Here is a 24,760-nt window from a genome sequence, read left to right as displayed (position 1 = left end):
ATATTGTTTTGTCTAGGGTACCTAAGTCTCTTATGGGGGTTTTGGGAGGGGGAAAGAAAAGAAAATCACTGGGGTAGATCTGGAGCAGATCACCTCTTAAGATCCTTTTCCATTTTAAGGGCAAATAAAATTTAAAGTTATTATAACTAATCTCTGGTATTAAGAACAAAAGCCTAGGCCCTGGCCAGTTGGCTCAGTGGTAGAGCATCGGCCTGGCGTGCGGAAGTCCCGGGTTTGATTCCCGGCCAGGGCACACAGGAGAAGCGCCCATCTGTTTCTCCACCCCTCCCCCTCTCCTTCCTCTCTGTCTCTCTCATCCCCTCCCACAGCCAAGGCTCCATTGGAGCAAAGATGGCCCGGGCGCTGAGGATGGCTCCATGGCCTCTGCCTCAGGCGCTAGAGTGGCTCTGGTCGCAACAGAGTGACACCCGGATGGGCAGAGCATTGACCCCTGGTGGGCGTGCTGGGTGTATCCCCGTCGGGCACATGCGGGAGTCTGTCTGACTGCCTCCCCGTTTCCAGCTTCAGAAAAATACAAAAAAAAAAAGCCTATCTAAATATTAGACCATATCTTGGTAAGTATAAAATTCCTGGGTGAGATAAAACACAATTAAATATGTGAAAGCAATTTTTATGTTGTGTTTGATGTAAAATGCAAGGTTGCACTATTAAGAGCCTGACATCTTGGTTGGGCTTTTCTGTTTTTTTTTTTGCATTTCTCTGAAGCTGGAAACAGGGAGAGACAGTCCGACAGACTCCCGCATGCGCCCGACCGGGATCCACCCGGCACGCCCACCAGGGGGCGACACTCTGCCCACCAGGGGGCGATGCTCTGCCCATCCTGGGCGTCGCCATGTTGCGACCAGAGCCACTCTAGCGCCTGAGGCAGAGGCCACAGAGCCATCCCCAGCGCTCGGGCCATCTTTGCTCCAATGGAGCCTTGGCTGCGGGAGGGGAAGAGAGAGACAGAGAGGAAGGCGCGGCGGAGGGGTGGAGAAGCAAATGGGCGCTTCTCCCTTGTGCCCTGGCCGGGAATCGAACCCGGGTCCTCTGCACGCTAGGCCGACGCTCTACCGCTGAGCCAACCGGCCAGGGCCGGTTGGGCTTTTCTTGAGTGAACTTTACAAAGTCAACCACAAGTATAACTGGTGCAGTGTATATAATTTTTCTAAAATCCTTTATTTATTAGAGGAGAGAGAGAGCCTGACCTATGGTGGCGCAGTGGGATAAAGCGTCGACCTGGAACACTGAGGTTGCCGGTTCGAAACCCTGGGCTTGCCTGGTCAAGGCACATATGGGAGTTGATGCTTCCTGCTCCTCCCGCTTCTCTCTTTCTCTCTCGACCAGGTAACCCCAGGGTTTCAAACCAGCAACCTTAGCATTCTAGGTCAACGCTTTTTCCACTGCACCACCACAGGTCTAAAATCTTTTTATCATCTTAATTAATGTGATCTAACAAGGAAAGAAGGAAACTGGAAAAGATCGCAGAGAGAGAAGAAAGAGCTGGCAGAGCAGGAACACTTAAGTATCCTTAATTGAACAGTTGCAGTTGAACAACTCTGGCAATAGCGCATTAAAAATTTCCAGGGTGAAAATGTTTGAAATTACTACAAATTTTGCTGGCCTATTTTGAGGTATCAATCGCAAGGTGCTTGTCAGGTTTCCTGGAAGCTTGCGTTGTTTGGAGGTGTTGGGGAGATAAAATATATTATGCTCACTTTGTTAAAGATGGCGCTGCCCACTTGGAAGCCCGTTGCCCAGGTGATATTAATGTGTGTTGGGGCTGGCTGTGGGAAGGCAGGATCCTTGTAGCCTGGGGCTTGGTTTTAGGACCCAGTCATCCCCAAACTACACCGGACCGGCGGGACGCATGTAGCCACCTGAGGCCATTTATCCGGCCCCCTGCAGCACTTCCGGAAGGAGCACCTCTTTTATTGGTGGTCAGTGAGAGGAGCACTGTATGTGGCGGCCCTCCAACGGTCTGAGGGACAGTGAACTGGACCCCTGTGTAAAAAGTTTGGGGACCCCTGGACTTCCCACCCTTTTTGATGTGGGTGGTGCAATCCCATCATGCCTCAGATAAGTGACTTTGTATTAGAGCAGGGGTCCCCAAACTTTTTACACAGGGGGCCAGTTCACTGTCCCTCAGACCGTTGGAGGGCTGGACTATAAAAAAAAACTATGAACAAATCCCTATGCACACTGCACATATCTTATTTTAAAGTAAAAAACAAAAACAAAAACAAAACGGGAACAAATACAATATTTAAAATAAAGACCAAGTAAATTTAAATCAACAAACTGACCAGTATTTCAATAGGAACTAGGCTCCTCTCACTGACCACCAATGAAAGAGGTGCCCCTTCCGGAAGTGCGGCGGGGGCCGGATAGATGGCCTCAGGGGGCCACATGTGGACCGCGGGCCGTAGTTTGGGGACCCCTGTATTAGAGACTTCTCTATTTTGTATATTGGATTAAAGGTTTTGATTTCTGCACTATAAAGTGGGGCAGACTGGGAACTTGCTCTCTCAGTTCCTGAGATTAGCATTAGAGCAGAGAGCAGAGAGCAGAGAGAGGCCACGTGGAGGAGGCCAGGAGAAGCAGCCAAGATGATGGAGTGTTGAAGGAGAAGCCAGTTTGTGCAGGGTTTGTGCAGAGAGGAGATGAGGAGCAGAGGTGAATGAGACTGGTGCAGTTAGAAACCTTTGGTTCTAGGAAACTCGGATAAGTAAGTGGCTTTGTGAGCACTGAATGAGTGGGTTTTGAAGCCCAGTGTGTGTTTTTATTTGCCCGCCGGGTGCAAGCTAGGATTAAAGCTAATGGCCTACCAGTTCTTGGCTCCGTTGTTTCATTACCGTCTGTCCGAATCTAATGCAAACCTGCACGGGCTGGCGGCTGTCAGGATGGCTGTGAATACTGGCTTTACAGGTTACCACCCTGACTTCACAAGAAGGCAAGACACACACATTCAGTATCCTTCTGTTCAAATCACCCATTCTCATAGTAAAAGTTTTGAATTTACACATACAAAAATAGGTTGCCTTTAATCTATGCCATAACCTGTTCTACTTCTGTCCCGTTATAAAAGAGTAAAACAGAATCCCAAATTCACACTTAGTATACACCCAGGTACACTAACTAGAACTTAGTGAAACATTGACCTAATCACAACTACCCAGTTTCAGCAGTCCGGCTCTCATCCCTACCCTCACTTCCTCCAGCCGCACCTCCCGGCCCCTCCCCTTTCCTCACAGCCAAGGAGGTGCGCCGCAGCCGGGGAAGGCAAAAGCAGGGAGCAGCCGCCCCTCCCTCCAGGCTGATGCTGGGCGTCTGTCCCGCCCCTTCACCCTCCCCCCCCCCCCCCCGCCTGTACGGGCTGCGCGCATGCGCACTCTCACGGGGGCCTGGAAGCTTAGTGGTCGATCTTCCTTGCTTTCTTTCCCGGATCGCGCGACTCTCCAAACCCCTTTCCACCCTACTGTTTTTGGGGATCCCTCTCCTAGTCACTCAGAGAAGGTGCTGCTCCGGCCCTGGGTGCGTCAGTACCCGGATGTGGAGCCGCTCTCGCCCGGAGGGGACTCGGTGGCTGGGCGGAGCGAGGAGGCGTGCGCGGGGGCTGAAGGAAGGGGCCCCTGGGCCGGGGCGTTCGCGGGAGGGTACCACCGCAGCCCGCGGGGAGGAGGCGGGCGCGGCCCTCGCGTACCCACCCCGGAGCAGGGGGCCGGGAAGGAGGAAAGGCCGGCGGTTAAGCTGGCCTCCCGCTGCCCTCGACGTCCCCCCCGGGCTAGCCTCTCTAGGCTCCTGGCGCTCTCCGTGCTCCCCGCCGGGGGAGAGCGAGGTTTCCTGGCCGCCGTCGCTATAGCCTGGCCGGGGAGGCCGGAGGAAGCGGAGGAGTCCCCGCCTCCGGCCCCCTCCCTTTTGTCCGCCCGCCGCCGCCTCCGCCTCTTCCGAGCCGCTGCGGTCCGGCCTCCAGTCTGAGCCGGGGGCGCGGCAGCGGCGGCGGCGACGGCTGGGGAGCGGCTGTGGGCTCCGCGGGGATCGCCCCGTCGCCCCCGTGAGTCATTCCCACGTCCCCCGGGGCTCGCTGCCGCCCCCGCCGGTGCCGAGAGTCCGGCCGGGGCCCAACTCCCTCGCGGGCCCCCCGGCGGCGGCGGCGGCGGCGGCGGCGGCGGCGGAGCCCCCCGCTCGGGCCACAATGAGTAACTCCCGGAATAACCGGGTGATGGTGGAAGGGGTCGGGGCCCGGGTAGTCCGCGGCCCAGACTGGAAGTGGGGAAAGCAGGACGGCGGCGAGGGCCATGTGGGCACCGTCCGGAGCTTCGAGAGCCCCGAGGAGGTGGTGGTGGTGTGGGACAACGGCACCGCCGCCAACTACCGCTGCTCCGGGGCCTACGACCTGCGCATCCTGGACAGCGCGCCCACTGGTAAGCCTCGGCCGCCCGGCCCCGGGCCTGCGCGCGTGTGGGGTGGGGGCTCGCTGGGCTGGGCCGGGCCGGGCCTGGGGCGCCGGCCTGGGAGAGGGCCGGGGTGGAACACCGCGGCGTCCGGCCGGAGTGAGCGCCAAGGGAAAGAGCCAAGGGGAATTTTCGGTTCAATACCTGATAAACAAACACAGAAAAGACTCCTTCTTTCCCCCTTCCCCCCACCACCAAGAGAAATGATGGGCAGCACCACCACCAGGATGCTTTCAAGCCTAGAAGGCACAAAGCACCTAGAAGGCACAACAGACAGGTCCCCTCCTCCTCCTTCTCTAGGGAAGAGGTCTGGAGGGGCCTGTTTAATAAGCCATTGAAATTAATCAGACACCAAGTGTTAACTGTCTGAAGGGAAGTTTGCCTCGCCATATGGTGTTTAGTCGACCGGTTAAAATTGCGGAGAGGCCCTTGGTACCCCAGATTTGCTGAGGTCTCCCTACCCCCCTAAGACTTGCAGTTCAGTAGCCCAGTGCTACTTGGGACTCTGGAATGATTTTTCATCTAAATTGTTTCATTTTATATTGTTATACAACTAGAGGGGGAAACAGTGTAAGCTGTTGAATCATTTCTTTGTGTTGAATATCTTTTCCAAGTGAAAGGTAAGCATAGGAAACACCTGATACATATTTTTGTTAACATCTAATTTCATATGTAAGAGACTTACCCATTGACAGCAACGAGCCAATGTCTTTCTTGAGTCACGAAATTACAGGGATCTGTTTGTTACTGACTCTAGAATGTTTGTAAAATATGAAGTGAAGTCTTGGTCTCACAAAATAAAGTATTTGATTTATTGCAATCAAATTCATTTTCATATAGAATTTATCCTTAATACTATAGTCAGAAAACAGTTTAAAATTTGATAGTTTTTGGAATACATAAACAAGCTACTTCTGACAAAGTCTAACATCCTGAAGTAGGTACATAGTTAATGTTAGCAATAAAAAGGGATATGAATACAAGCCAACTCAGTTTTTGAGTAGAGAATTCATAAAATTGTGTTTCCTAGGTGGCTTTTTAAACATTGAAAAAGATGTGTGTGCAGGACCAAAAGAAAAGATTCAACAGTACAAAAAGGGGTGGCCATTGTTAGCAGTTCCTTGTGTATTTTTACACAATACTCTATTCATTGCAAGTATATATGTTAATATACTATAAATCTGCTAGCCTTTTAAAGCACACATGGTAATAAACTATATTTTCTTCTACACTTTTATTTCTTAATTTAATACGTATTGGTGATTGTTCCACGTTAGTACCTTATTCTTTCATAGCTGCATAGTATTCCAGTGACTGGATGCAATATTTTATTTAACCAGTGCTTTTTTGATGGGCATTTATTTTGTTTCAGGTCTTATTTACAAAGATGCAGTGAATACCATATTTCCCCAAGTATAAAACGTTCCCATGTGTAAGACACACCTTAATTTTGAGGCCTGAAATTTGAAAAAAAAAAAAAAAGCTATTACACAAAGTTATTGAACTCAAGTTTTATTCACTATAAAATTCATACAACTCCTCATCACTGTCAAAACTCCCATCCATTAGCTTGTCCTCATCTGTGTCTGATGACGAATCACTGTCTTCAACAATGAGTGCAAAAACAAGCATGAAAAAGCTGGAAGTGCAAGTAAAAAAAAAAAAACTACAACCACTCTATAAGACTCATTCAGTTTTTAGACCCCAAATTTTTTGAAAAAGGGTGTGTTTTATACATGAGAAATACAGTAAATCCTTGTACTTGTATCCTTGTGCATTTGTGCTGAGTACATCTGAGGTGGAATTGCATCAAAGGATACACTTATTTAACATTTTGATAGATATTGACTAATTGCCCTCTGAATAAATTTTACAGATTTACACTCCTAAGGAACACTTTGAGGCATATACTTGTTTCCGTACATTCTTAAAATTGTATCATGCTAGCTCAAGCTAAAGTTTGACTACAGCTCAATAATTTGAAGGCACATTGGGATCAGTAATTGGAGGTTTATAGGGAAATTTGAATATCTTTCTAGGGTAAAGAGAAAGTGTGACAAATCCTGTGCTGCAATGGTTTGTTAAAGGGATATTAATGTTGTATAGTATGAAATCTATTTGTCCTATGAAAACTTTCATTATCTTATATTAAGCAGGTGTTTTTCAGAGGTGACTGTTTTTAAATCTTAGTTTAATTTATAAGATTATTCCACACATTAATTTGCTGTTTGTAGCAATTCATCTTTTTCAGCTGATTCTTTTAGCGAGCATTTTAAAAACACTCCTGGATGCAGGGCAGTTAGCTTTCTTATAAAAGGCTGAAACAAATCACAAATGCTTGGCTTTGGTTTGCCCCACGACTGTAATACTACATTTCCTGTTTTTTTTTTTCGTTTTTCTTTTCTTTAAAATATTTAATAATAGATGTCCATAGGCATTATATTTCAGTTTGAGGATTTAATAAATATAGTTATTATGTACAGTACTTGATATTTATTTACATAATAGTTAAAAAATTAAACCTTCATTCCGAAGTAATTTAAAGTTTACAAAAATTTACTAACCTAGTAAAAAGAGTTCCATCTGGCCTTTTAGCAATATTCTTTAAATATTAATGTTATAACAAACAATTAATGAAGTCTGGCTGTATGGCTTGGTTGGTTAGAACTTTGTTTCAATACACAGAGGTTGCCGGTTTGATACCTGGTCAAGGCACATACAGAAACAGATTGATGTTTTTGTCTCCCTCTCTCCCTTATTCTCTTTCTAAAATCAGTAAATAAAAAAAAAATGATTGAAACCAGAAAGATTAACATAATACAACACTATTATCTAATCTACAGACCTTATTGATCTTTCACCAGTTGTCCCACTAATGTCCTTTTTCTGGTCCAGGATCCAATCCAGGATCACACATTGCTTTTAGTTGTCCTTCAGTCTCTTCCAATATGGGTCATTTTTCAGTCTTTCTTTGTCTTTCATGACCTTGACACTAACAATTTTATAGTATATCCCTTAATTGAGTTTGTCTGATATTTTCTCATGATTATATTTAGATTATGTATTTTAGGTATGAATATCATGGATGTGGTGTTTTACACTAAGAAGTGCATTCTATTAGATTGTATAGGTTACCCATAAGTCTCATCCATCTGTTAACTTGGCTAAGTCACCAGCATTTTTACCCACCATTGCAATGCCAACATGAGGAAGAAAAATATATTCTTTGCATTGTTATAATATATACTTTCTGCCTCATGAAGCCCCTGAAAGGGTCTTGGGGACTACTCTATGGGTTCAGGAACCACACTTTAAAAACTACTCTCCTGGACAGAATTTCACCTTCAGCATCAAGGGGGCTTGTTTAAGAATGTTCACAGCAATATTGTATGTAAAAGCAAGAAATTGGGAAAAACTTAGAGATGTATCCGCAGATGTGGATAAACAAACTGAATTTATACTGTGAAGTTCTGAACAGAAGAGAAAATGTTAAGCAAATAAAGAAACAAACTTTTTTGGGAAAGAAAACCTATGGTGTGTTAAAGTGCAAAAAATACTGTTTATTGTTCAGAGCACGTTGCTTAGCTTTGTCACTCTTGCCGTTTTGGACTGATTTGACAATTCTTTGTTGTAGGGGGCTGTTCTGTGCGTTGTAGGTCAGCTTCCCTGGTCTCCACTCACTAGTCGCAGTCATGATAATCCCAAATATTTCTAGATATTACCAAATCTCTCATGTGGAGCCACGTCCCTGATCCTCATTGTTTTAGGAATATATATATGAGGTCTACCGGAAAGTTCTGTTCGTTTCTATCACAACAAGTTTCTACACGTAAGCACATGTTTATTTGGCGCATGTGTGCCTCTCTATTTTTATCACTTAATGTATATACATACTGACATAGCAAATTAACTAAAACAAAGTTGATTCACGTCTTATGTGTGAAGCCATAGTATACTCATGGCTACTGATAAAGTTCATTTACGCCACTGTATTTGATATGAATTTCAACAAGGAAGAAATGCTACAGAAGCATGTAGAAATTTATTGAAAGTGTTTGGTGAAGGTACAGTTTCTGATAGGACATGCAGAAGATAGTTCGAAAAATTCGAAACCGGCGATTTCGACCTTTCTGATAACCACGTTCTGGGCGACCATCTTTGATCAATGACGATGTTAAGACCATGTTGAAGCAAGATCCTTTTCTGACAACATCGGAGATCGCAGAAAGGCTTAATTCAGCTCAGCAAACCATTTCGGACCATATTCGGAGATAGGATTGGTGTGGAAATATTCAAGATGGGTGCCACATGAATTAAGTCAGAAGAATTTGGATGATGGAGTCGTCATATGCCCACCTCTGCTTGCTCGGAACAAAATTGAGCCCTTCTTGAACCGGATAATAAAGGAATGAAAAGTGGATTACCTACAAAAACATCATAAGGAAAAGGGCATATTGTGAACCCAGAAAACCTAGCCCTTCCACCTCTAAACCAGATTTGACTCTGAATAAGAGAATGTTGTGTATATGGTGGGACATTCGAGAACCAATACATTATGAGCTTTTAAAACTGAATGAAAAGCTCAATTTGGAGACGTATTGTCAGCAACTGGATAATTTAAAGACAGCAGTCCAAGAAAAGAGGCCGATGATATTCAATAGGAAGAACATCACACTGCATCATGATAATGCCAGGCCACATGCTGCTTTGGGGACTCGTCAAAAAATTGCAGAACTAGGCTGGGAAATTCTGTCACATCCACCATATTCCCCAGACTTAGTACCCTCCGACTATCACTTGTTTTTGTCCTTACAAAATTTTTTTGGCCCTGGCTAGTTGGCTCAGTGGTAGAGTGTCGGCCTGGCATGCGGGAGTCGCGGGTTCGATTCCCGGCCAGGGCACACAGGAGAAGCGCCCATCTGCTTCTCCACCCCTCCCCCTCTCTTTCCTCTCTGTCTCTCTCTTCCCCTCCCACAGCCGAGGCTTCATTGGAGCAAAGTTTGCCCAGGTGCTGAGGATGGCTTTGTGGCCTCTGCCTCAGGCTCTAGAATGGCTCTGATTGTGGCAGAGCGGTGTTCCAGATGGGCAGAGCATTGCCCCCTGGTGGGTGTGCCAGTGGATCCCGGTGGGGTGCATGTGGGAGTCTGTCTGACTGCCTCCCCGTTTCCAACTTAAGAAAAATTAAAAAAAAGAAATTTATTTTGAAGGGCAAAAAATTCAAAAATGAAGAAGATATCAAACAAGCACTGGTTCAGTTTTTCGCATCAAAAGATAAAACATTTTTCAAAAACGGGATATACAAATTGCCCTTATGCTAGCAAGAAATCATTAATAATAATGGCAATTATATTATTTAATAAAGTTTATTGACGGTAAGAAAAATTTGTATTTTGTTTTATTCCAAAAACGGACAGAACTTTCTGGAAGACTGTATATGTGTGTGGTAAAAGTAAACCAAAAAAATAATGATAAATGCTAAATTCCAGGGAGTAGATAGCTTTACACTGAAGGAAGTAGAGTGCAGTTAGTAGTATCCTAGGGCTGTAACTACACTGCTCACAAAAATTAGGGGATATTTTATAGCTGCATATTCTTTTTTTTTTTTTTTTTTAACAGAGACAGAGAGAGAGTCAGAGAGAGATAGGCAGGGACAGACAGGAATGGAGAGAGACGAGAAGCATCAATCATCAGTTTTTCGTTGCACGTTGCAACACCTTAGTTGTTCATTGATTGCTTTCTCTTATATGCCTTGACCGCGGGCCTTCAGCAGACCAAGTAACCTCTTGCTAGAGCCTGTGAAGCTGGTGAGCTTTTGCTCAAACCAGATGAGCCCGCGCTCAAGCTGGCGACCTCGGGGTCTCGAACCTGGGTCCTTCTGCATCCCAGTCCGACGCTCTATCCACTGCGCCACCGCCTGGTCAGGCTGCATATTCATTTTGAAATATCCCCTAATTTTTGTGAGCAGTATATTTTGGTGTAGTGTTTTATGTCTTAAACTGAATGTTTTTATGTTTTTGTGCTTTTGATATTTCGCTGTTAATTAATTATTTATTTATTACAGAGACAGAGAGTGAGTCAGAGAGAGGGAGAGGCAGGGACAGACAGAAACGGAGAGAGATGAGAAGCATCAATCATTAGTTTTTCATTGTGCGTTGCAACACCTTAGTTGTTCATTGATTGCTTTCTCATATGTGCCTTGACCGTGGGCCTCCAGCAGACCAAGTAACCCCTTGCTGGAGCCAGTGACCTTGGGTTCAAGCTGGTGGGCTTTTTGCTCAAACCAGATGAGCCCGCGCTCAAGCTGGCAACCTCGGGGTCTTGAACCTGGGTCTTCAGCATCCCAGTCCGACGCTCTATCCACTGCGCCACTGCCTGGTCAGGCTTCACTGTTAATTTAAAAAGGTCTTACAATATTTACCATACAGACAACTTAAGATTATCTTTGATTATTCATTCTTTGTTTTTTATTTATACTCACATTATATAAATAGAAAATTATTATAGTGTGGGAATAAAGAAATGGGTAACCTTTAAAATAAAGTTCTGTGAAATTTTTCTGAGAGTTAAGAATTCTGGAGTGGTTGGATCATTGTGAATTTTTCTTATATTCCCTTATTGCACATTGGAGATTTTGTATGTGGTGTCAGTAATATTTTGGCATATGAGCTTTATTTTTTTTCTCTTAGGTGACACATGATACATTTAATTTATGGTGTAGGATAGTCAAACCTTGAGAAGAGTTTAGTATATATTTGAATAATATAACTTCTATCTTGTATATAAATATATTTGGCTAATTTGTAGTGAGCAAGAAGATGGTGCAGATATATATGTTATTGTTGAATTAGTTTGGAGTTAATTGTGGGAAGTCTGTAATCAAGTAACTACAGTTGACCTTTTATCATTTGGGTACTGAGTTTTGTAAGATTTAGGGAGAAATGTGTTTTTACTTAATGCTTGTTTTGTGGTCACTAGACTGTAGTATTGTTAGCAGAGGAAGGGTGGAGAAAATGAATTTGTGTTTCCTGTTATGGTTCTTTCTACCCTCTTGTGTATGGATAACAAAAAGTTAAGAGTAGAGATGATTAAGTTTTTATTAAAAAATATGTTCTGGTATTGTTGGTCCAGGCTGTTTTGGGGCAGTTCTTTGTACTTCTTTTACTCCTAACAAAGGGTGCTTTCTTGTGTTCTTGTTACAAACTCCTCAGATATTAGTACTCAATTGAAGGTCCAAGAGTGCTCACCCTGGATAAAAATAAAATGGATGAATAAACTACAGCTTTTCCCCCCCTATTTCTCTTCTGATGTTTCTAGAACTATAGGGAGAGAAGAGAGTATTATTAGGAAACAGAGCCTTAGGAAAACATAGGACTTGTGGCAACAGTTTTTGGGGAAGAGGATGCTAAGGATGAAATATTGTAAGATGTTTCTTACTAATGGCATCTGTAAAGAAAACCTGATTTTCCTATAGATCCTGTCTTATTTTAATGACTTAATATAAACCGTCTTTCCCTTTAGCAGATGTTTATCTCCATCTGCTAAAACAATGTTTTCAATAATGAAAATCTACCCAGTTTTAATACTTCCTGTCGATTGAAGTTGAACTTAAATCAACTAGTAAACCTTCTATTAGTAAATCCAAACTTTTGCAATCCACATATTGCTTGAGAACCTTTAAAGTGCAGATTCTGATTCAGGAGGTATGGGATTCAGCCAGAGAGTTCTAACAAGCTCCCATGTTGATATACAGATGTTGTTGGCTCATGGACACACTTAGAATAGCAGGATGCTAAGTGACTACCTGTCTAAGTGAAAATTCCAGGCTCTCTGTTGTCTTCTTTTCCCCCCAGCTGATTCCAAGCCTTGATTGTCAGTAATGGATGTCTTCAGTTTTAGAGATTGATGTTATTGGATGGGGAGGAGACGTGTTTATGTGTATAACTGAAATAAACATGAAACAACTTTTTAATATGTTTATGTGTTATTACAATACATATTAGATTGAAAATATAATGCTACCTTAATATATATAGTTCTGGTTCTATACTTGACTGTCTTACACATCTTGGTTGGATTAGATTTTTCCTTTTGGATGTGTTTCCAGGTAGCCACCTATCCAGGTCTTTCCCACCTTTTTAAATTACAAGGCAGTGTGATTCCAGTGCACTATGTGCTTTCTCTCTGTTGCTACAGGTATGCTGTATTGTAATTTTGCGTTAGATTATTAGTTTGAGGGTAAGGAAAGTGTGTGTGTGTGTGTGTGTGTGTGTGTGTGTGTGTTTTGTCTCTTCGTTTCTAACAAAGCCATGGCTCTGAAGGAATTTTTTTCTGAATAAAATGCTGTTTTCAAGGAGCTTCTGATTCATTTGATCTGAGGTTATATTGATATTACTCTAAAACAAATAAAAGGAAACATGTTCAAAGAGTTTAAGAAACTTGTCCAATCACAAAGCTGGTAAATAGCAGATGCTGGGATGAATGATCAGTTACTTTATTGCTTTTCCCTCTCTGTCATTCTCTTCCTTTATATATAGTATAGTAGTTCAGAAATGATCACCATTTTTTCCTGAGGGAAAATTGATTAGGAAATTTAAATTATTTATGCTAATTTGTGTGTGGTTATTTGATTAATGTAACACTATCGTTGGACATTAATAGTTTTTCTATGTGTGTATATGAAATGTAACAGGTAGTTTATTTCTTTTTTTTTATTTTTATTTTTTCTGAAGTTGGAAACAGGGAGGCAGCCAGACAGACTCCCACATAATGCCCGACCGGGATCCACCCGGCACGCCCACCAGGGGGCGACGCTCTGCCCATCTGGGGCGTTGCTCTGTTACAACCAGAGCCATTCTAGAGCCTGAGGCAGAGGCCATGGAGCCATCCTCAGCGCCCGGGCCAACTTTGCTCCAATGGAGCCTTGGCTGTGGGAGGGGAAGAGAGAGACAGAGAGGAAGGAGAGGGGGAGGGGTGGAGAAGCAGATGGGTGCTTCTCTTGTGTGCCCTGGCCGAGAATCGAACTCGGGACTCCTGCACTCCAGGCCGACGCTCCACCACTGAGCCAACCGGCCAGGGCCAACAGATAGTTTATTATATGTAATTACAGTTAGCTTTCTGTAGGAAAACAACATTCCTGTGAAGTAGGGGTTTTACTGTCAAAGCAAGTAATTGAGCTGCGCCAGAAGCTGTCAGATTTAGCCTTTACTGTTATGATACTGTATTTTTACTTTACCAGAGTTCTTCATATTTCACATTTTTTTTTCCTTTTCTAAGGGAGAGAAGGGAAAATAGTGAAGTAGACTCCTGCAAGTGCCCTGATGGGCATCCACTCAGCAACTCCATCTGGGGCTGATGCTGGAATCGACCAAACTATCCTCAGCACCTGAGGCCATCGCTCAGACCAATCGAGTCACTAGCTGTGAGAGAAGAGGGAGAAAAGGGGGAAAGGGCGGAGGAAAGATGCAGATGGTTGCTTTTTCTGTGTGCCCTGAACGGGACTTGAACCCGGGATGCCCATACACTGGGTGCATGCTCTATCCACTGAACTACCGGCCAGGGCCTCTTTTACATTTTTATTGTTCCAAACAGCATTTCAAAGTTCTAGTCATCCTATGCTCTTGAAGCCAAGCTGTGGCCTTGGCAGAAGGTATGACATGTCATATCTACTAAACTATCAGATCTTACCCAATATTCAAACTACTGAAATCTTACCTTGTTTATATAGCTTCTTTTATGAGAAAAATTAATATTTATGTTCATGTGTGTGGCAAGGGATAACATAGATAATTATATTATCTGGTGTGGCAGCAAAATTTTCTTTATGTGGCTTTTCCTTTTATCAATGAAATAAATGATTAGGTCAATTAAATATTAGTTTTTTATGCACTGTGAGGCTGGGCTGGGACTTGGGCACGCAGTATTTCTCTTCAGCCAGCTGAATCCTTGCTGACTTTGCCAACCTTAGGGGATGCTAGAGGGGACTGGAAGGCTGCAGGGGAAAAGGGACTTGCTTTTTCTTCCTGTTGGTGTCATCTCATCCAGCAGGATTTCAGTATCAGTATTTTGATTTCAGCTTGTTTATTTTCAGAAACATTCCTGATATGCTCATGCCTTAGTGACCCCAGCATCACCCAGTCACGTCTCTTCTTTAAAGGTCTGGATCCTGCCCTATGGGAACCCTCCTTTAAGCCCTGTATGTTTTAATAATTACATTTTATTTTCACTTTTCCCATTTTTAGAGGTGCTAGATTGGTGGTGTGTCTGTCTCCTGACTGGATGCTAATACCATGTGTCTGCCAATTCTTGATCTTATTTTTTTTAATCCTGTTTACCAGTTAAGTAAAAAACTTTTATTGAAATTTAGTTGGTAATTTTCTATCTTTTCTGATGTTAATAGTTTCTTACAAATGAATTGGAAGGTGTTTCACTTTTATATTTTGAATAAATGAATTCAAAATCCACTGAATTTAAAATGAAGTAAAAATTATTTTCTTTTAGGGATACAGATATGAGTTTATTGCTGATACTCATCATTTCAGCATTAAAGACCACATAATGATAGAAAAATCTGTAAACACCAATTTTCACTGCTTACTCGGTTTCTTTTGGAGCATTTATTTTCTCATTTATTGTCAGACATCATCTTTACCTGGAAGGAACAGATTAATAGGTGTAATTTAAAAAAATTTTTAAGAATCATACCACTAACTACTTTTCATCTCAAAGGTGTGCAGTTCTGGAACACTTACTATTTGTTAAAAAACATGGAATTTATTCTTTTTTTTTTAAATTCAGTGAGAGAAGGGGAGGCAGAGAGACAGACTCCTGAATATGCCCCAACAGGGATCTACCTAACAAGGCCATTAAGGGGCGATGCTCTGCCCATCTGGGGCATCATTCTGTTGGTCAGCAACTGAGCTCTTAGTAGCACCTGAGGTGGAGGCCATGGAGCCATCCACAGTGCCTGGGGCCAGCTTGCTCCAATTGAGCCATGGCTGCAGGAGGAGGAGAGGGAGAGAGAGTGTGTGAGAGAGTGTGTGAGAGAGAATAACGAGAGGGGGAGGGGCAGAGAAGCAGATGGGTGCTTCTCCTGTGTGCCCTGAGTGGGATTAAACCCAGGACATCCACGTGCCAGGCTGATGTTCTGTCACTGAGCCAGCCAGCCAGGGCTCGAACTTATTCTTAATTTTGATTCTTCAGTACTGTGTCTTAAGCTAATCAGCAACATGCTGTTCTGTATCGTTAGGATACACTACATGTGTCTGCATAATGAGGTACCAAAAAGCTTCAGCATGTCATAGTGTGTCAGAGGTGAACATTCCTACTCACCCAGAGTACACCTTATGTTCTGTGTGTGATGTCATTTTTTTGTAGGGACCCACTGAAGGTGCTAGTGTCAGCTGACTCATTTCCAGTTAGTAAAAACCTAATTTCATTGTTAGATTTTTAGATAAAAATTAAATACAAAAAATTAAAAGTTTTTTGGCTTTGGCTGGTTTCCCAGTGGATAGAGCGTCAGTCTGGCATATAGATGTCCTGGGTCAGGGGACAGTTCCCAGTCAGGGCACACAGGAGAAGAGGCTATCTGCTTCTCTCCCTCTCCTTCTTCCCCTTCTGCAGCCAGTAGCTCCATTGGGTCAAGTGTGGCCCCAGGCACCCAGGATAGCTTGGTTGGTCAGAGTGCTTCAGCCTCTGAGTCAGGGATCCCCAAACTTTTTACACAGGGGGCCAGTTCACTGTCCCTCAGACCATTGGAAGGCCGGACTATAAAAAAAACTATGAACAAATCCCTATGCACACTGCACATATCTTATTTTAAAGTAAAAAAACAAAACAAAACGGGAACAAATACAATATTTAAAATAAAGAACAAGTAAATTTAAATCAACAAACTGACCAGTATTTCAATGGGAACTATGGGCCTGCTTTTGGCTTATGAGATGGTCAATGTCTGGTTCCATATTTGTCACTGTTAGCCGTAACAGGTGATGTGTGATGCGCTTCTGGAGCCATGCACGCGTCACGGGAAGTAGTACTGTATGTGAGCGACGCCATACAGTACTCCAGGAGCATAGGATGCACTGACCACCAATGAAAGAGGTGCCCCTTCCAGAAGTGTGGCGGGGGCAGATAAATGACCTCGGGGCGCATGTGGCCCAGGGCCATAGTTTGGGGACCCCTGCTCTGAGTGCTAAAGATAGAGTGCTAAAAATAGCTTGATATTGAACATTGGTCCGGGAAGGGGTTGCCAGGTGGATACTGGTTGGGGCGGTTGGGGCGCATGCGGGAGTCTGCCTCAATATCTCCCCTCCTCTCACCAAAAAAAAAAAAGTTTTAATGGCAGTTACAACCCTTTATTCAGAATGCTCAGTATCTAGTTTATAAACTTTTGGATCTTGGAACCATACTATGGTGTGTTTGCCACATGTTACTTAACACTTACTTTGCAGCACCTTGCTATTAAATACATTAATAATCTTTTTCTTTACATTAATATTCTTACAGTTATTTCTATGGGTTTGTTTACCTGTTTGCTATGTTTTTACATAAGTGTAAACAATCTTTACTGCCTTATTTACAACATTTTGTATTGTATACTTAAAAAACTCAGCCTGACCAGGTGGTGGCGCAGTGGATAGAGCGTCGGACTGGGATGCGGAGGACCCAGGTTCGAGACCCCGAGGTCGCCAGTTTGAGCGCAGGCTCATCTGGTTTGAGCAAGGCTCACCAGCTTGGACCCAAGGTCGCTGGCTTGAGTAAGGGGTTACTCGGTCTGCTGTAGCCCCATGGTCAAGGCACATATAAGAAAGCAATCAATGAACAACTAAGGTGTTGCAAGGAGAAACTGATGATTGATGCTTCTCATCTCTCTCCGTTCCTGTCTGTCTGTCCCTACCTATCCCTCTCTCTCTGTAAAATAAAAAAATAAAAAAATAAAATTCAGCATTATATTTGAAGGAATCATCCATATTGAATGTGTGGCTATTGAACATTCATTTTAGGTATTTTATTGTATACCTAATACTGTAATATGTTTCCATTCTCTTGTTAATGAACAATTTTATAGCTTACTTTTGCTATTGTACAAAGTGATTATTTAGATATTATTGTTCCATATTGAAGTGCTTCATGTAATGAACTGCTTGTAGTGAGAACTTTAGTTCACTCTTTCATCTTTTCTGTCTAGATATTCAACAGTTTACTTGCTTTGTGAAGTTGAGCTGTTTTCATTGGCTCTTTTAACGTGTGGTTATTGATCTTCACTAACATGTTTTATTGTTCTCATAAAATTTTCCAACAAAGAGACTTAAGCTATGTAAATTCTCTAAGTTATTGCATTTAGGCGAGCTGCCATTAAAACAGAGCAGATGGTCATTTGAGGATTAGTAGAATGAGTCAAAAGCTGTCATCAGGTGGTTCATTTAACGGTGGCAGATGTCTTCATAAAGCTTAGCAAAGGGAAAGAGCATTAACTCTTGAGGGTAACATGGTATTCTATAGGAAGGAGAAAAAGCACTAATAGGTTTAGTTAGGGAATCAAGTTTTCTTATATGAAAATTTTAAGAAATAACTCTTGCCTGGGTGAAGGAGATTTTAGATGGGAAGGAAATGGTTTTAGATGAGAGTAAATTAGATGAATGTAGTAAAGGGGAAATAAAACTACCAATGTGACAGATCAGTCAAATTTTGGCCCTGTTTTTTTTTTTTTTTTAAAGCCCCTTGTCCTGTTTTGTTTTCTTTAAATATTAACTTCTGTTTTAAATCCAGTTACTTACTTAGATTCTCTTTAAAAGTTTGTAGTGCTCATTTTGGTAGTGGAAGGGGTTGCTTTGTTTCCTTTTTCCAGTTCTCAGTGTTAGTCTGTTTCACAGCTGTTCAGTAGCTTTGTCGATAGTGGAACTGTGGGAACCAAGAAAGGATTTGGAGTGCTTTTGTGTGCATTAATGGTTTTCCTGAATTATTCTTTAAAACCATGAATTGTAGAAGGCCCCCCCCCTTTTTTTTATGCTAGTTATCATTGTATGTTTAAATGGTTTCTTTTGAAGAAAGCCTGTACTCAGATAATGAACTGATGAATGTTATCATTGTACTTTGTGGAAAATTAACGTAGAGATGAAAATATGTTAATAGCTGAAAACTGGACTTCTCTTTTTGGTCAGGTGCGGGGGGGGGGGGGGTCGGGATACATTTTTATCAACTAACTTTCATTTGAAGAGCTGCACCAGATAGTTTGGAATACCCCTTTAAATGCATAGGGATACTGACTGTTTAGTGCACTTTACTTTTTGTAATGACATAGAAGACCTATGTTAGACCTGTTCAGAAACTTAATCATTGTGGAGATGTTTACTGTTATGCTATTTGATGTTGATTATGTTTTTGGTCATGGTGCTTTTCAATAGTAAGGCAGATCAGATTCTAGCCTCAGGTATGTGACAAAGAGAAATGTGCTTAATAATGTATATATTTTATTTTCATAGGCATAGAAAATAGCTCAGTTAGTGTAAGGGTTAAAAGAAATAAACACTTCTAAGTAGCAGTTAAATAGTTTATTGCTAAAGTAACTATTTGAAAGTTGGTTTCTATAATATTTACTTAGAGTCCCTCATGGTTTTTGGTGATTTTTTAAGCTTTTATTTTAATTATATGCTTATATTGCATATTAAATGTCCCTACTCACCCAGCTACTTCTTATAATTAATACACACTTGGTGTAGAAAACTTGGAAAATTACAAAGGGTAATCCCATCAGCACAATTTAGGGATTATCTTGTTGGTTTTCCTATGCATATATGTATTATGTAAGTTGTTTACCAAAATAAGATACTGTAATTGTTTGTAAACTGCTTTATAAAATAATAATATAGTTTACAGTGTTAGCAACATTTCTTTTACAACATGGTTTAATAACTGAAGTTTCCTTTATGCATTACCATAGTTTACACATAAAGAACTCCAAATTTTTTTTTTCTATTTTTCTGAAGTGAGAAGTGGGGAGGCAGAGAGACAGACTCCTGTGTGCGCCCAACTGGGATCCACCTGGCACGCCCACTAGGGAGTGATGCTCTGCCCATCTGGGATGTTGTTTCATTGCAAATGGAGCCATTCTAGTGCCTGAGGCGGAGGCCATGGAGCCATCCTTAGCACCCGGGCCAACTTTGCTCCCGTGGAGCCTTGGCTGCAGGAGGGGAAGAGAGAGTTAAGAGAGAAAGGAGAGGGGGAAGGGTGGAGAAGCAGATGGGCACTTCTCCTGTGTGCTCTGGTTGGGAATTGAACCCAGGACTTCCACATGCCTGGCTGACGCTCTACCATTGAACCATCGGGCCAGGACCAATAACTCCATACTTTTGACATTAGACATGTTAAATTTTTGTTTCTATCTACTACAAACAATTTACCAACGTTTTAAAAAATTGGAAGGCAGTGTTAAGGTCTTTTAAGGCATTTGAAACATTTTGTAAGTACTTTGTGAAGAGATTATATAAATTTTATACAGTGTGTTCGTAAAGTCATGGTGCACTTTTGACCGGTCACATGAAAGCAACAAAAGACGATAGAAATGTGAAATCTGCACCAAATAAAAGGAAAATTCTCCCAGTTTCATACCTATTCAGTGCAGTTCGATGTGGGCTCACGCACAGATTTTTTAGGGCTCCTTAGGTAGCTATCCCGTATAGCCTCTACAGACTTGTCACTGACTGATGGCCTACCAGAACGGGGTTTCTCCACCAAACTGCCGGTTTCCTTCAACTGCTTATCCCACTGAGTAATGTTATTCCTATGTGGTGGCACTTCGTTATAAACACGCTGATATTCACGTTGCACTTTGGTCACAGATTTGAATTTAGTGAGCCACAGAACACACTGAACTTTCCTCTGTACCATCCACATCTCTACTGGCATGGCCGTGGGCTGCTCTGCTGTATATACGTCATCATCTGCGCATGCACACATGCTGCTACATCATCCTACAGAAACTGGGAGGGTTTTTCTTTTATTTGGTGCATATTTCACATTTCTATCATCTTTTATTGCTTTCCTGTGACTGGTCAAAAGTGCACCATGACCTTACAGACACACTGTATTTACTTCAGCAGTATCTGACTGGCTGTCTTGACACCATCTTCACATGCACTGACATATTTTTAATCTGTGCCAATTTGAGAGGATAAAACTGACATCTGTTTTATGTTTTCTTTTTAAAATTATGAAATTAATAATGTACTTATAATCAAACTAAACAATTCAAAAGTATATAGAGCAAAAGGTAAAGATGCCCTGTGCGTCCCCAATCACTGTCAGCAGTCTTGGAGTGGGCTTTCAGACTTTCTCTATTTATACACTTATGTATATGTGTGCTCACATGGGCATGCATGTGCCATGCTTAGAAAAACTTGACTCAAAATTGTAAAAAGCACTGTTAAATTTTTTTTCTAGCATATTTATAGTTTTATGTTTTAATTTTAAAATTTATTTTTGGTATTTGTACCTAAGGAAGTATAACAAAGATTGTAACTTATTTTTAACTAGCTTTGTTACAGTTATAATAGTTATATATCAAATTACCCTAAAATTTAGTGGTATGAAACAGTTTAAATACTCATGGCTTCCAAGGGTCAGGGATTTGGAATTGGCTTATTGGGGAATGGCTCCACAATGTTTTTGCTCCACCATGTCAGGACCTCAGCTGGAAGTGTCAATCAGTGGAAGGGCTGGCACAGCCAGACTTCTTAGGGCATTCTTAAACCTTTTTGTGGCCACTCCATGTGGTCTCTCCTCTGTGGCAACTTCATAATAGCCAGACTTAACTACGACAAAGTTCCCAAGGCATGCAGGGAAGAAACCCTGATGTAAGGAGAAAGACAATGTGGACATACAAGTGGCACTTGCATTGTCTTTTATGATCTAGCCTCAGAAGTAATATAGTGTCACTTCAACCAGCTACTGTTGACCAGGGCAGTTGTGAATGTCTATTCAGGTCCATTGGGCAGGGCAGAATAGACCTGTCTCTTGATGGTCACATGTCATTGTCACATTGTTAGAAAACTTGGGATGGCTATAGATTGGTGTGGCCTTTTTTGGAAAATATAATCTGCCAGATCTTTCCTCCTTTTTAAATATACAGTTGGTTTCCTGGGAATGTAACTGATGTAAATTGCATGTATAAAGTAGGAATGTACCTGTACTTTAGTATTAAAATCTGAATTTTTAAAAACTCATATTGTGATTCTTGCGTTTCTCATTAATTGCAGTTTTATAAAAATTTATTGGGAGTTTAAGGGGAGGGGAGTAAAGAGGGACCAATATTGTATATCATGATGGAAAAGGATTTGACTTTGGGTGGTGGACACACAACACAATCAATAGTTCAAATGCTATAGAAATGTTTACCAGAAAACTATGTACTCTTATTTATCAATGTCACCCCATTAGATTTAATTTTCTAAATAAAAAAGATAATTCATTTTAGCCCTGCATCAGACTATTATAACAGCTCTTTAAAAATTACTAGGAATTGATTACATATTAATTTAATGCAAAATACAGCAAATTGTTAGTAACCCGAGGGACGATTAGGCAGTTTTATAGATTATTTGGTTATGTAATTAAAAAAAACATTTTCTTTATATTCAATTTATATACCCAATAAGGAAGAATAGATGAAAGTTACATTTAGCCTTTGATTTATATTCTAAAAGACTGAAGCATATAATACTAGTGAATATTGATAGTTTTGTGTTGTGTAGCTATAAAGCTGTTCAGAGTGTATTTCTTTTGGGTTTATGGTTGATGAAACTTTTCATGATTGATGTAATCAGACTTAATTAGCCATAGGATAGAATCTGTCATTGTCAACAATAAGAAAAACAACAACAACAACAATAAGGAATGATGGATGTTCTGCTGGTATGTAGGACTTGCTTGCTTGGCAGGTCTGTCCACTGTTACTTTTCTGGAGTGAAAACAATTAAAAGAAAGAAGACAAGTATACTCCCAGGGAAACCATAAGCTTTGAGGAAGAACCGGTGACGACAATGTATTGAGAGTAGCCATGGAGAAGAAGGTGGCTAATTTGCTAAAACAGGGATAATCCACACATGAATAATTGAATATTCTGTATATACAATCTCTGGAGAATCTAGAAATTAATTAAATTCTTTGCGTTTTCTGTTAGTATTGCTGAACTTTCTTGGGGTATATGATGATTTTGATCACTAAATTATTTTTTCTTTTTTTTGTTTTCAAATTAAATTTAATGGGGTGACTGATCAATAAGTACATAGATTTCAGATAAATATCTCTGTAGCATTTGTACTGTTGATGGCGTTGTGTGTCTGTCACCCAAAGTCAAATTATTTTCTGTCAACATATATCTGTCCCTCTTTATTCCCCCCAACCCCTTCGTGTGATCACTAAATTCTTTCAGTAGATGACTAGTACATTTAATAAATCTGTATTAAGATGAAATTAAGTGCAGTATAATTTTTTATAAATTAAGTTTATTATAGTCCTTTATATTTTGCTTTAAAGCCTTACCTGTGTAATATCACTTTGACTTCACAATATCCCTTTCCATATTGTCATAGATTGCATGCGCTGCCAAAACAAACTACCACTGACTGGGTGATTCAAACAGGAATGTATTTCTCATAGTTGGAAGTTCAAGATCAAAGTGCTAGCCAAATCGGTTCCTTGGTCACAGTTCTCTTCCTGGCTTCCAGATAGCTGCCTCGTTGGTGTGTCCTCTTCTGGCACATAGAGACCTGGTCTCTATTTCTCTTCTTATAAGGACACTGAGAAGAGAAGCCATGGGGGGGGGGGGTTACCCTCATTACTTATTTACCTCCCAAAGACTTTACTTCCGGATATCACGTTGGGGATAGGACTCCATCATATGAATTTTGGGGAACACATTCAGTCTATTACATATGAAAGTGGTTTTTAAAAAAAATTTTTTATTTTTCCAAAGCTGGAAATGGGGAGGCAGTCAGACAGACTCCCGCATGCGCCCGACCGGGATCCACCCGGCATGCCCACCAGGGGGCGATGCTCTGCCCATCTTGGGGCGTCACTCTGCCGCGATCAGAGCCATTCTAGTGCTTGAGGCAGAGGCCACAGAGCCGTCGTCAGCGCCTGGGCAAACTTTGCTCCAATGGAACCTTGGCTGCGGGAGGGGAAGAGAGAGACAGAGAGGAAGGAGAGGGGAAGGGGTGGAGAAGCAGATGGGCACTTCTCCTGTGTGCCCTGGCCGGGAATCGAACCCGGGACTCCTGCACGCCAGGCCGACGCTCTACCGCTGAGCCAACCAGCCAGAGCCAAGTGTTTTCTTAATTTATAGATGAGAATATTGATCCCAGAGTAGGTTAAGCGATTTTGAACAATATCTAGCTCCATGATGGTGAATCAATGACACGCGTGTCAGCACTGACACGTGTAGCCATTTTCAATGACACGCAGCCGCATATCAGAGAATTATGGGGCCACAGGCCGAGAAGGACATTTCATCCTCGGCTCCTGCACGGCCAGGTGCAGTAGCCAAGGATAAAACATTTGCTGTAGTGTAGACACTCTGTGCTGGAGGTCTGTAGGCCAAAACAAGAGAACTCCGGCACAGAGCGTCTAGTTCTGGGACCTCTGGTTAGGCTGTTAGGGGATCTTTGACCTCACTTCCTGCATGTGGAGCAGGGAGCAGCGGAATGCCACAGGCTCTGGGGGCCCTGTGATTGCCATTACCAGCAACCACATAACCACAGCAACCATCATCCAATCTACTGTTTTGGGATGTCCTGGATTTCTAATTGACCATCATTACTGAGATAAGTGAGGGGGAGGCTGGGAGAAGCAAGGGCCTGTGCTATGGGTGCCATTTCCCGCCATTAGAAATAGCAGCAGCCATCTTAATTTACGTAAGATGCAACTTGCAGAATTTCAAGACAGCATCTGGGTTCAGGTGTTTGTTGACTTGAGGTCAAAGTTTGAGAATCTGGAAAGGTGCCGCTTGGAGAATCAAGAGGAATGCCACTATGAACAGGAAATTTGGAGTGCCTGGAACCGATTACCAGACACATTTAGCACCCTGAAAAATACAGCAATGGCTTTACTCACAATTTTTCCCTCTACATACTTTTGTGAGACCTTATTCTCAGCGTTAAATAATATCAAAACCAACAAAAGAAACAGATTGACAGATGAAGTTAGTAGCGCTTGCTTGGGCTTGAAGTATACAAAATACCAACCTTCAATTGAAGATTTAGCCAATGAAATTCAGCAACAAAAAAGTCACTAACAGGCAGGTTAGTTAAAGA

General features: G+C 42.1%; 2 protein-coding genes across 2 annotated transcripts in view; one reads left to right on the top strand and one right to left on the bottom strand.

Moving 5' to 3' along the window:
* ESCO1 (establishment of sister chromatid cohesion N-acetyltransferase 1) overlaps positions 1 to 1,228 on the bottom strand; it is a 249,260-nt gene extending 248,032 nt beyond the window's left edge. Inside the window, exon 1 of the mRNA XM_066353142.1 lies at positions 1,209 to 1,228. The gene's annotated coding sequence lies outside the window, so the exon portion shown is untranslated. The remainder of the gene's footprint in view (positions 1 to 1,208) is intronic.
* Positions 1,229 to 3,403: 2,175 nt separating this feature from the next.
* The window catches only part of MIB1 (MIB E3 ubiquitin protein ligase 1), a 155,774-nt gene continuing 134,417 nt past the window's right edge, over positions 3,404 to 24,760 (top strand). Inside the window, exon 1 of the mRNA XM_066353422.1 lies at positions 3,404 to 4,424. Within this exon, the coding sequence (XP_066209519.1) occupies positions 4,196 to 4,424 (229 nt within the window). The 5' untranslated portion in view covers positions 3,404 to 4,195. The remainder of the gene's footprint in view (positions 4,425 to 24,760) is intronic.

This window comes from Saccopteryx leptura, chromosome 11 (assembly GCF_036850995.1).
Source record: "Saccopteryx leptura isolate mSacLep1 chromosome 11, mSacLep1_pri_phased_curated, whole genome shotgun sequence".
NCBI classification, from domain to species: domain Eukaryota; kingdom Metazoa; phylum Chordata; class Mammalia; order Chiroptera; family Emballonuridae; genus Saccopteryx; species Saccopteryx leptura.
This window is presented reverse-complemented; position numbering and strand designations above follow the sequence as displayed.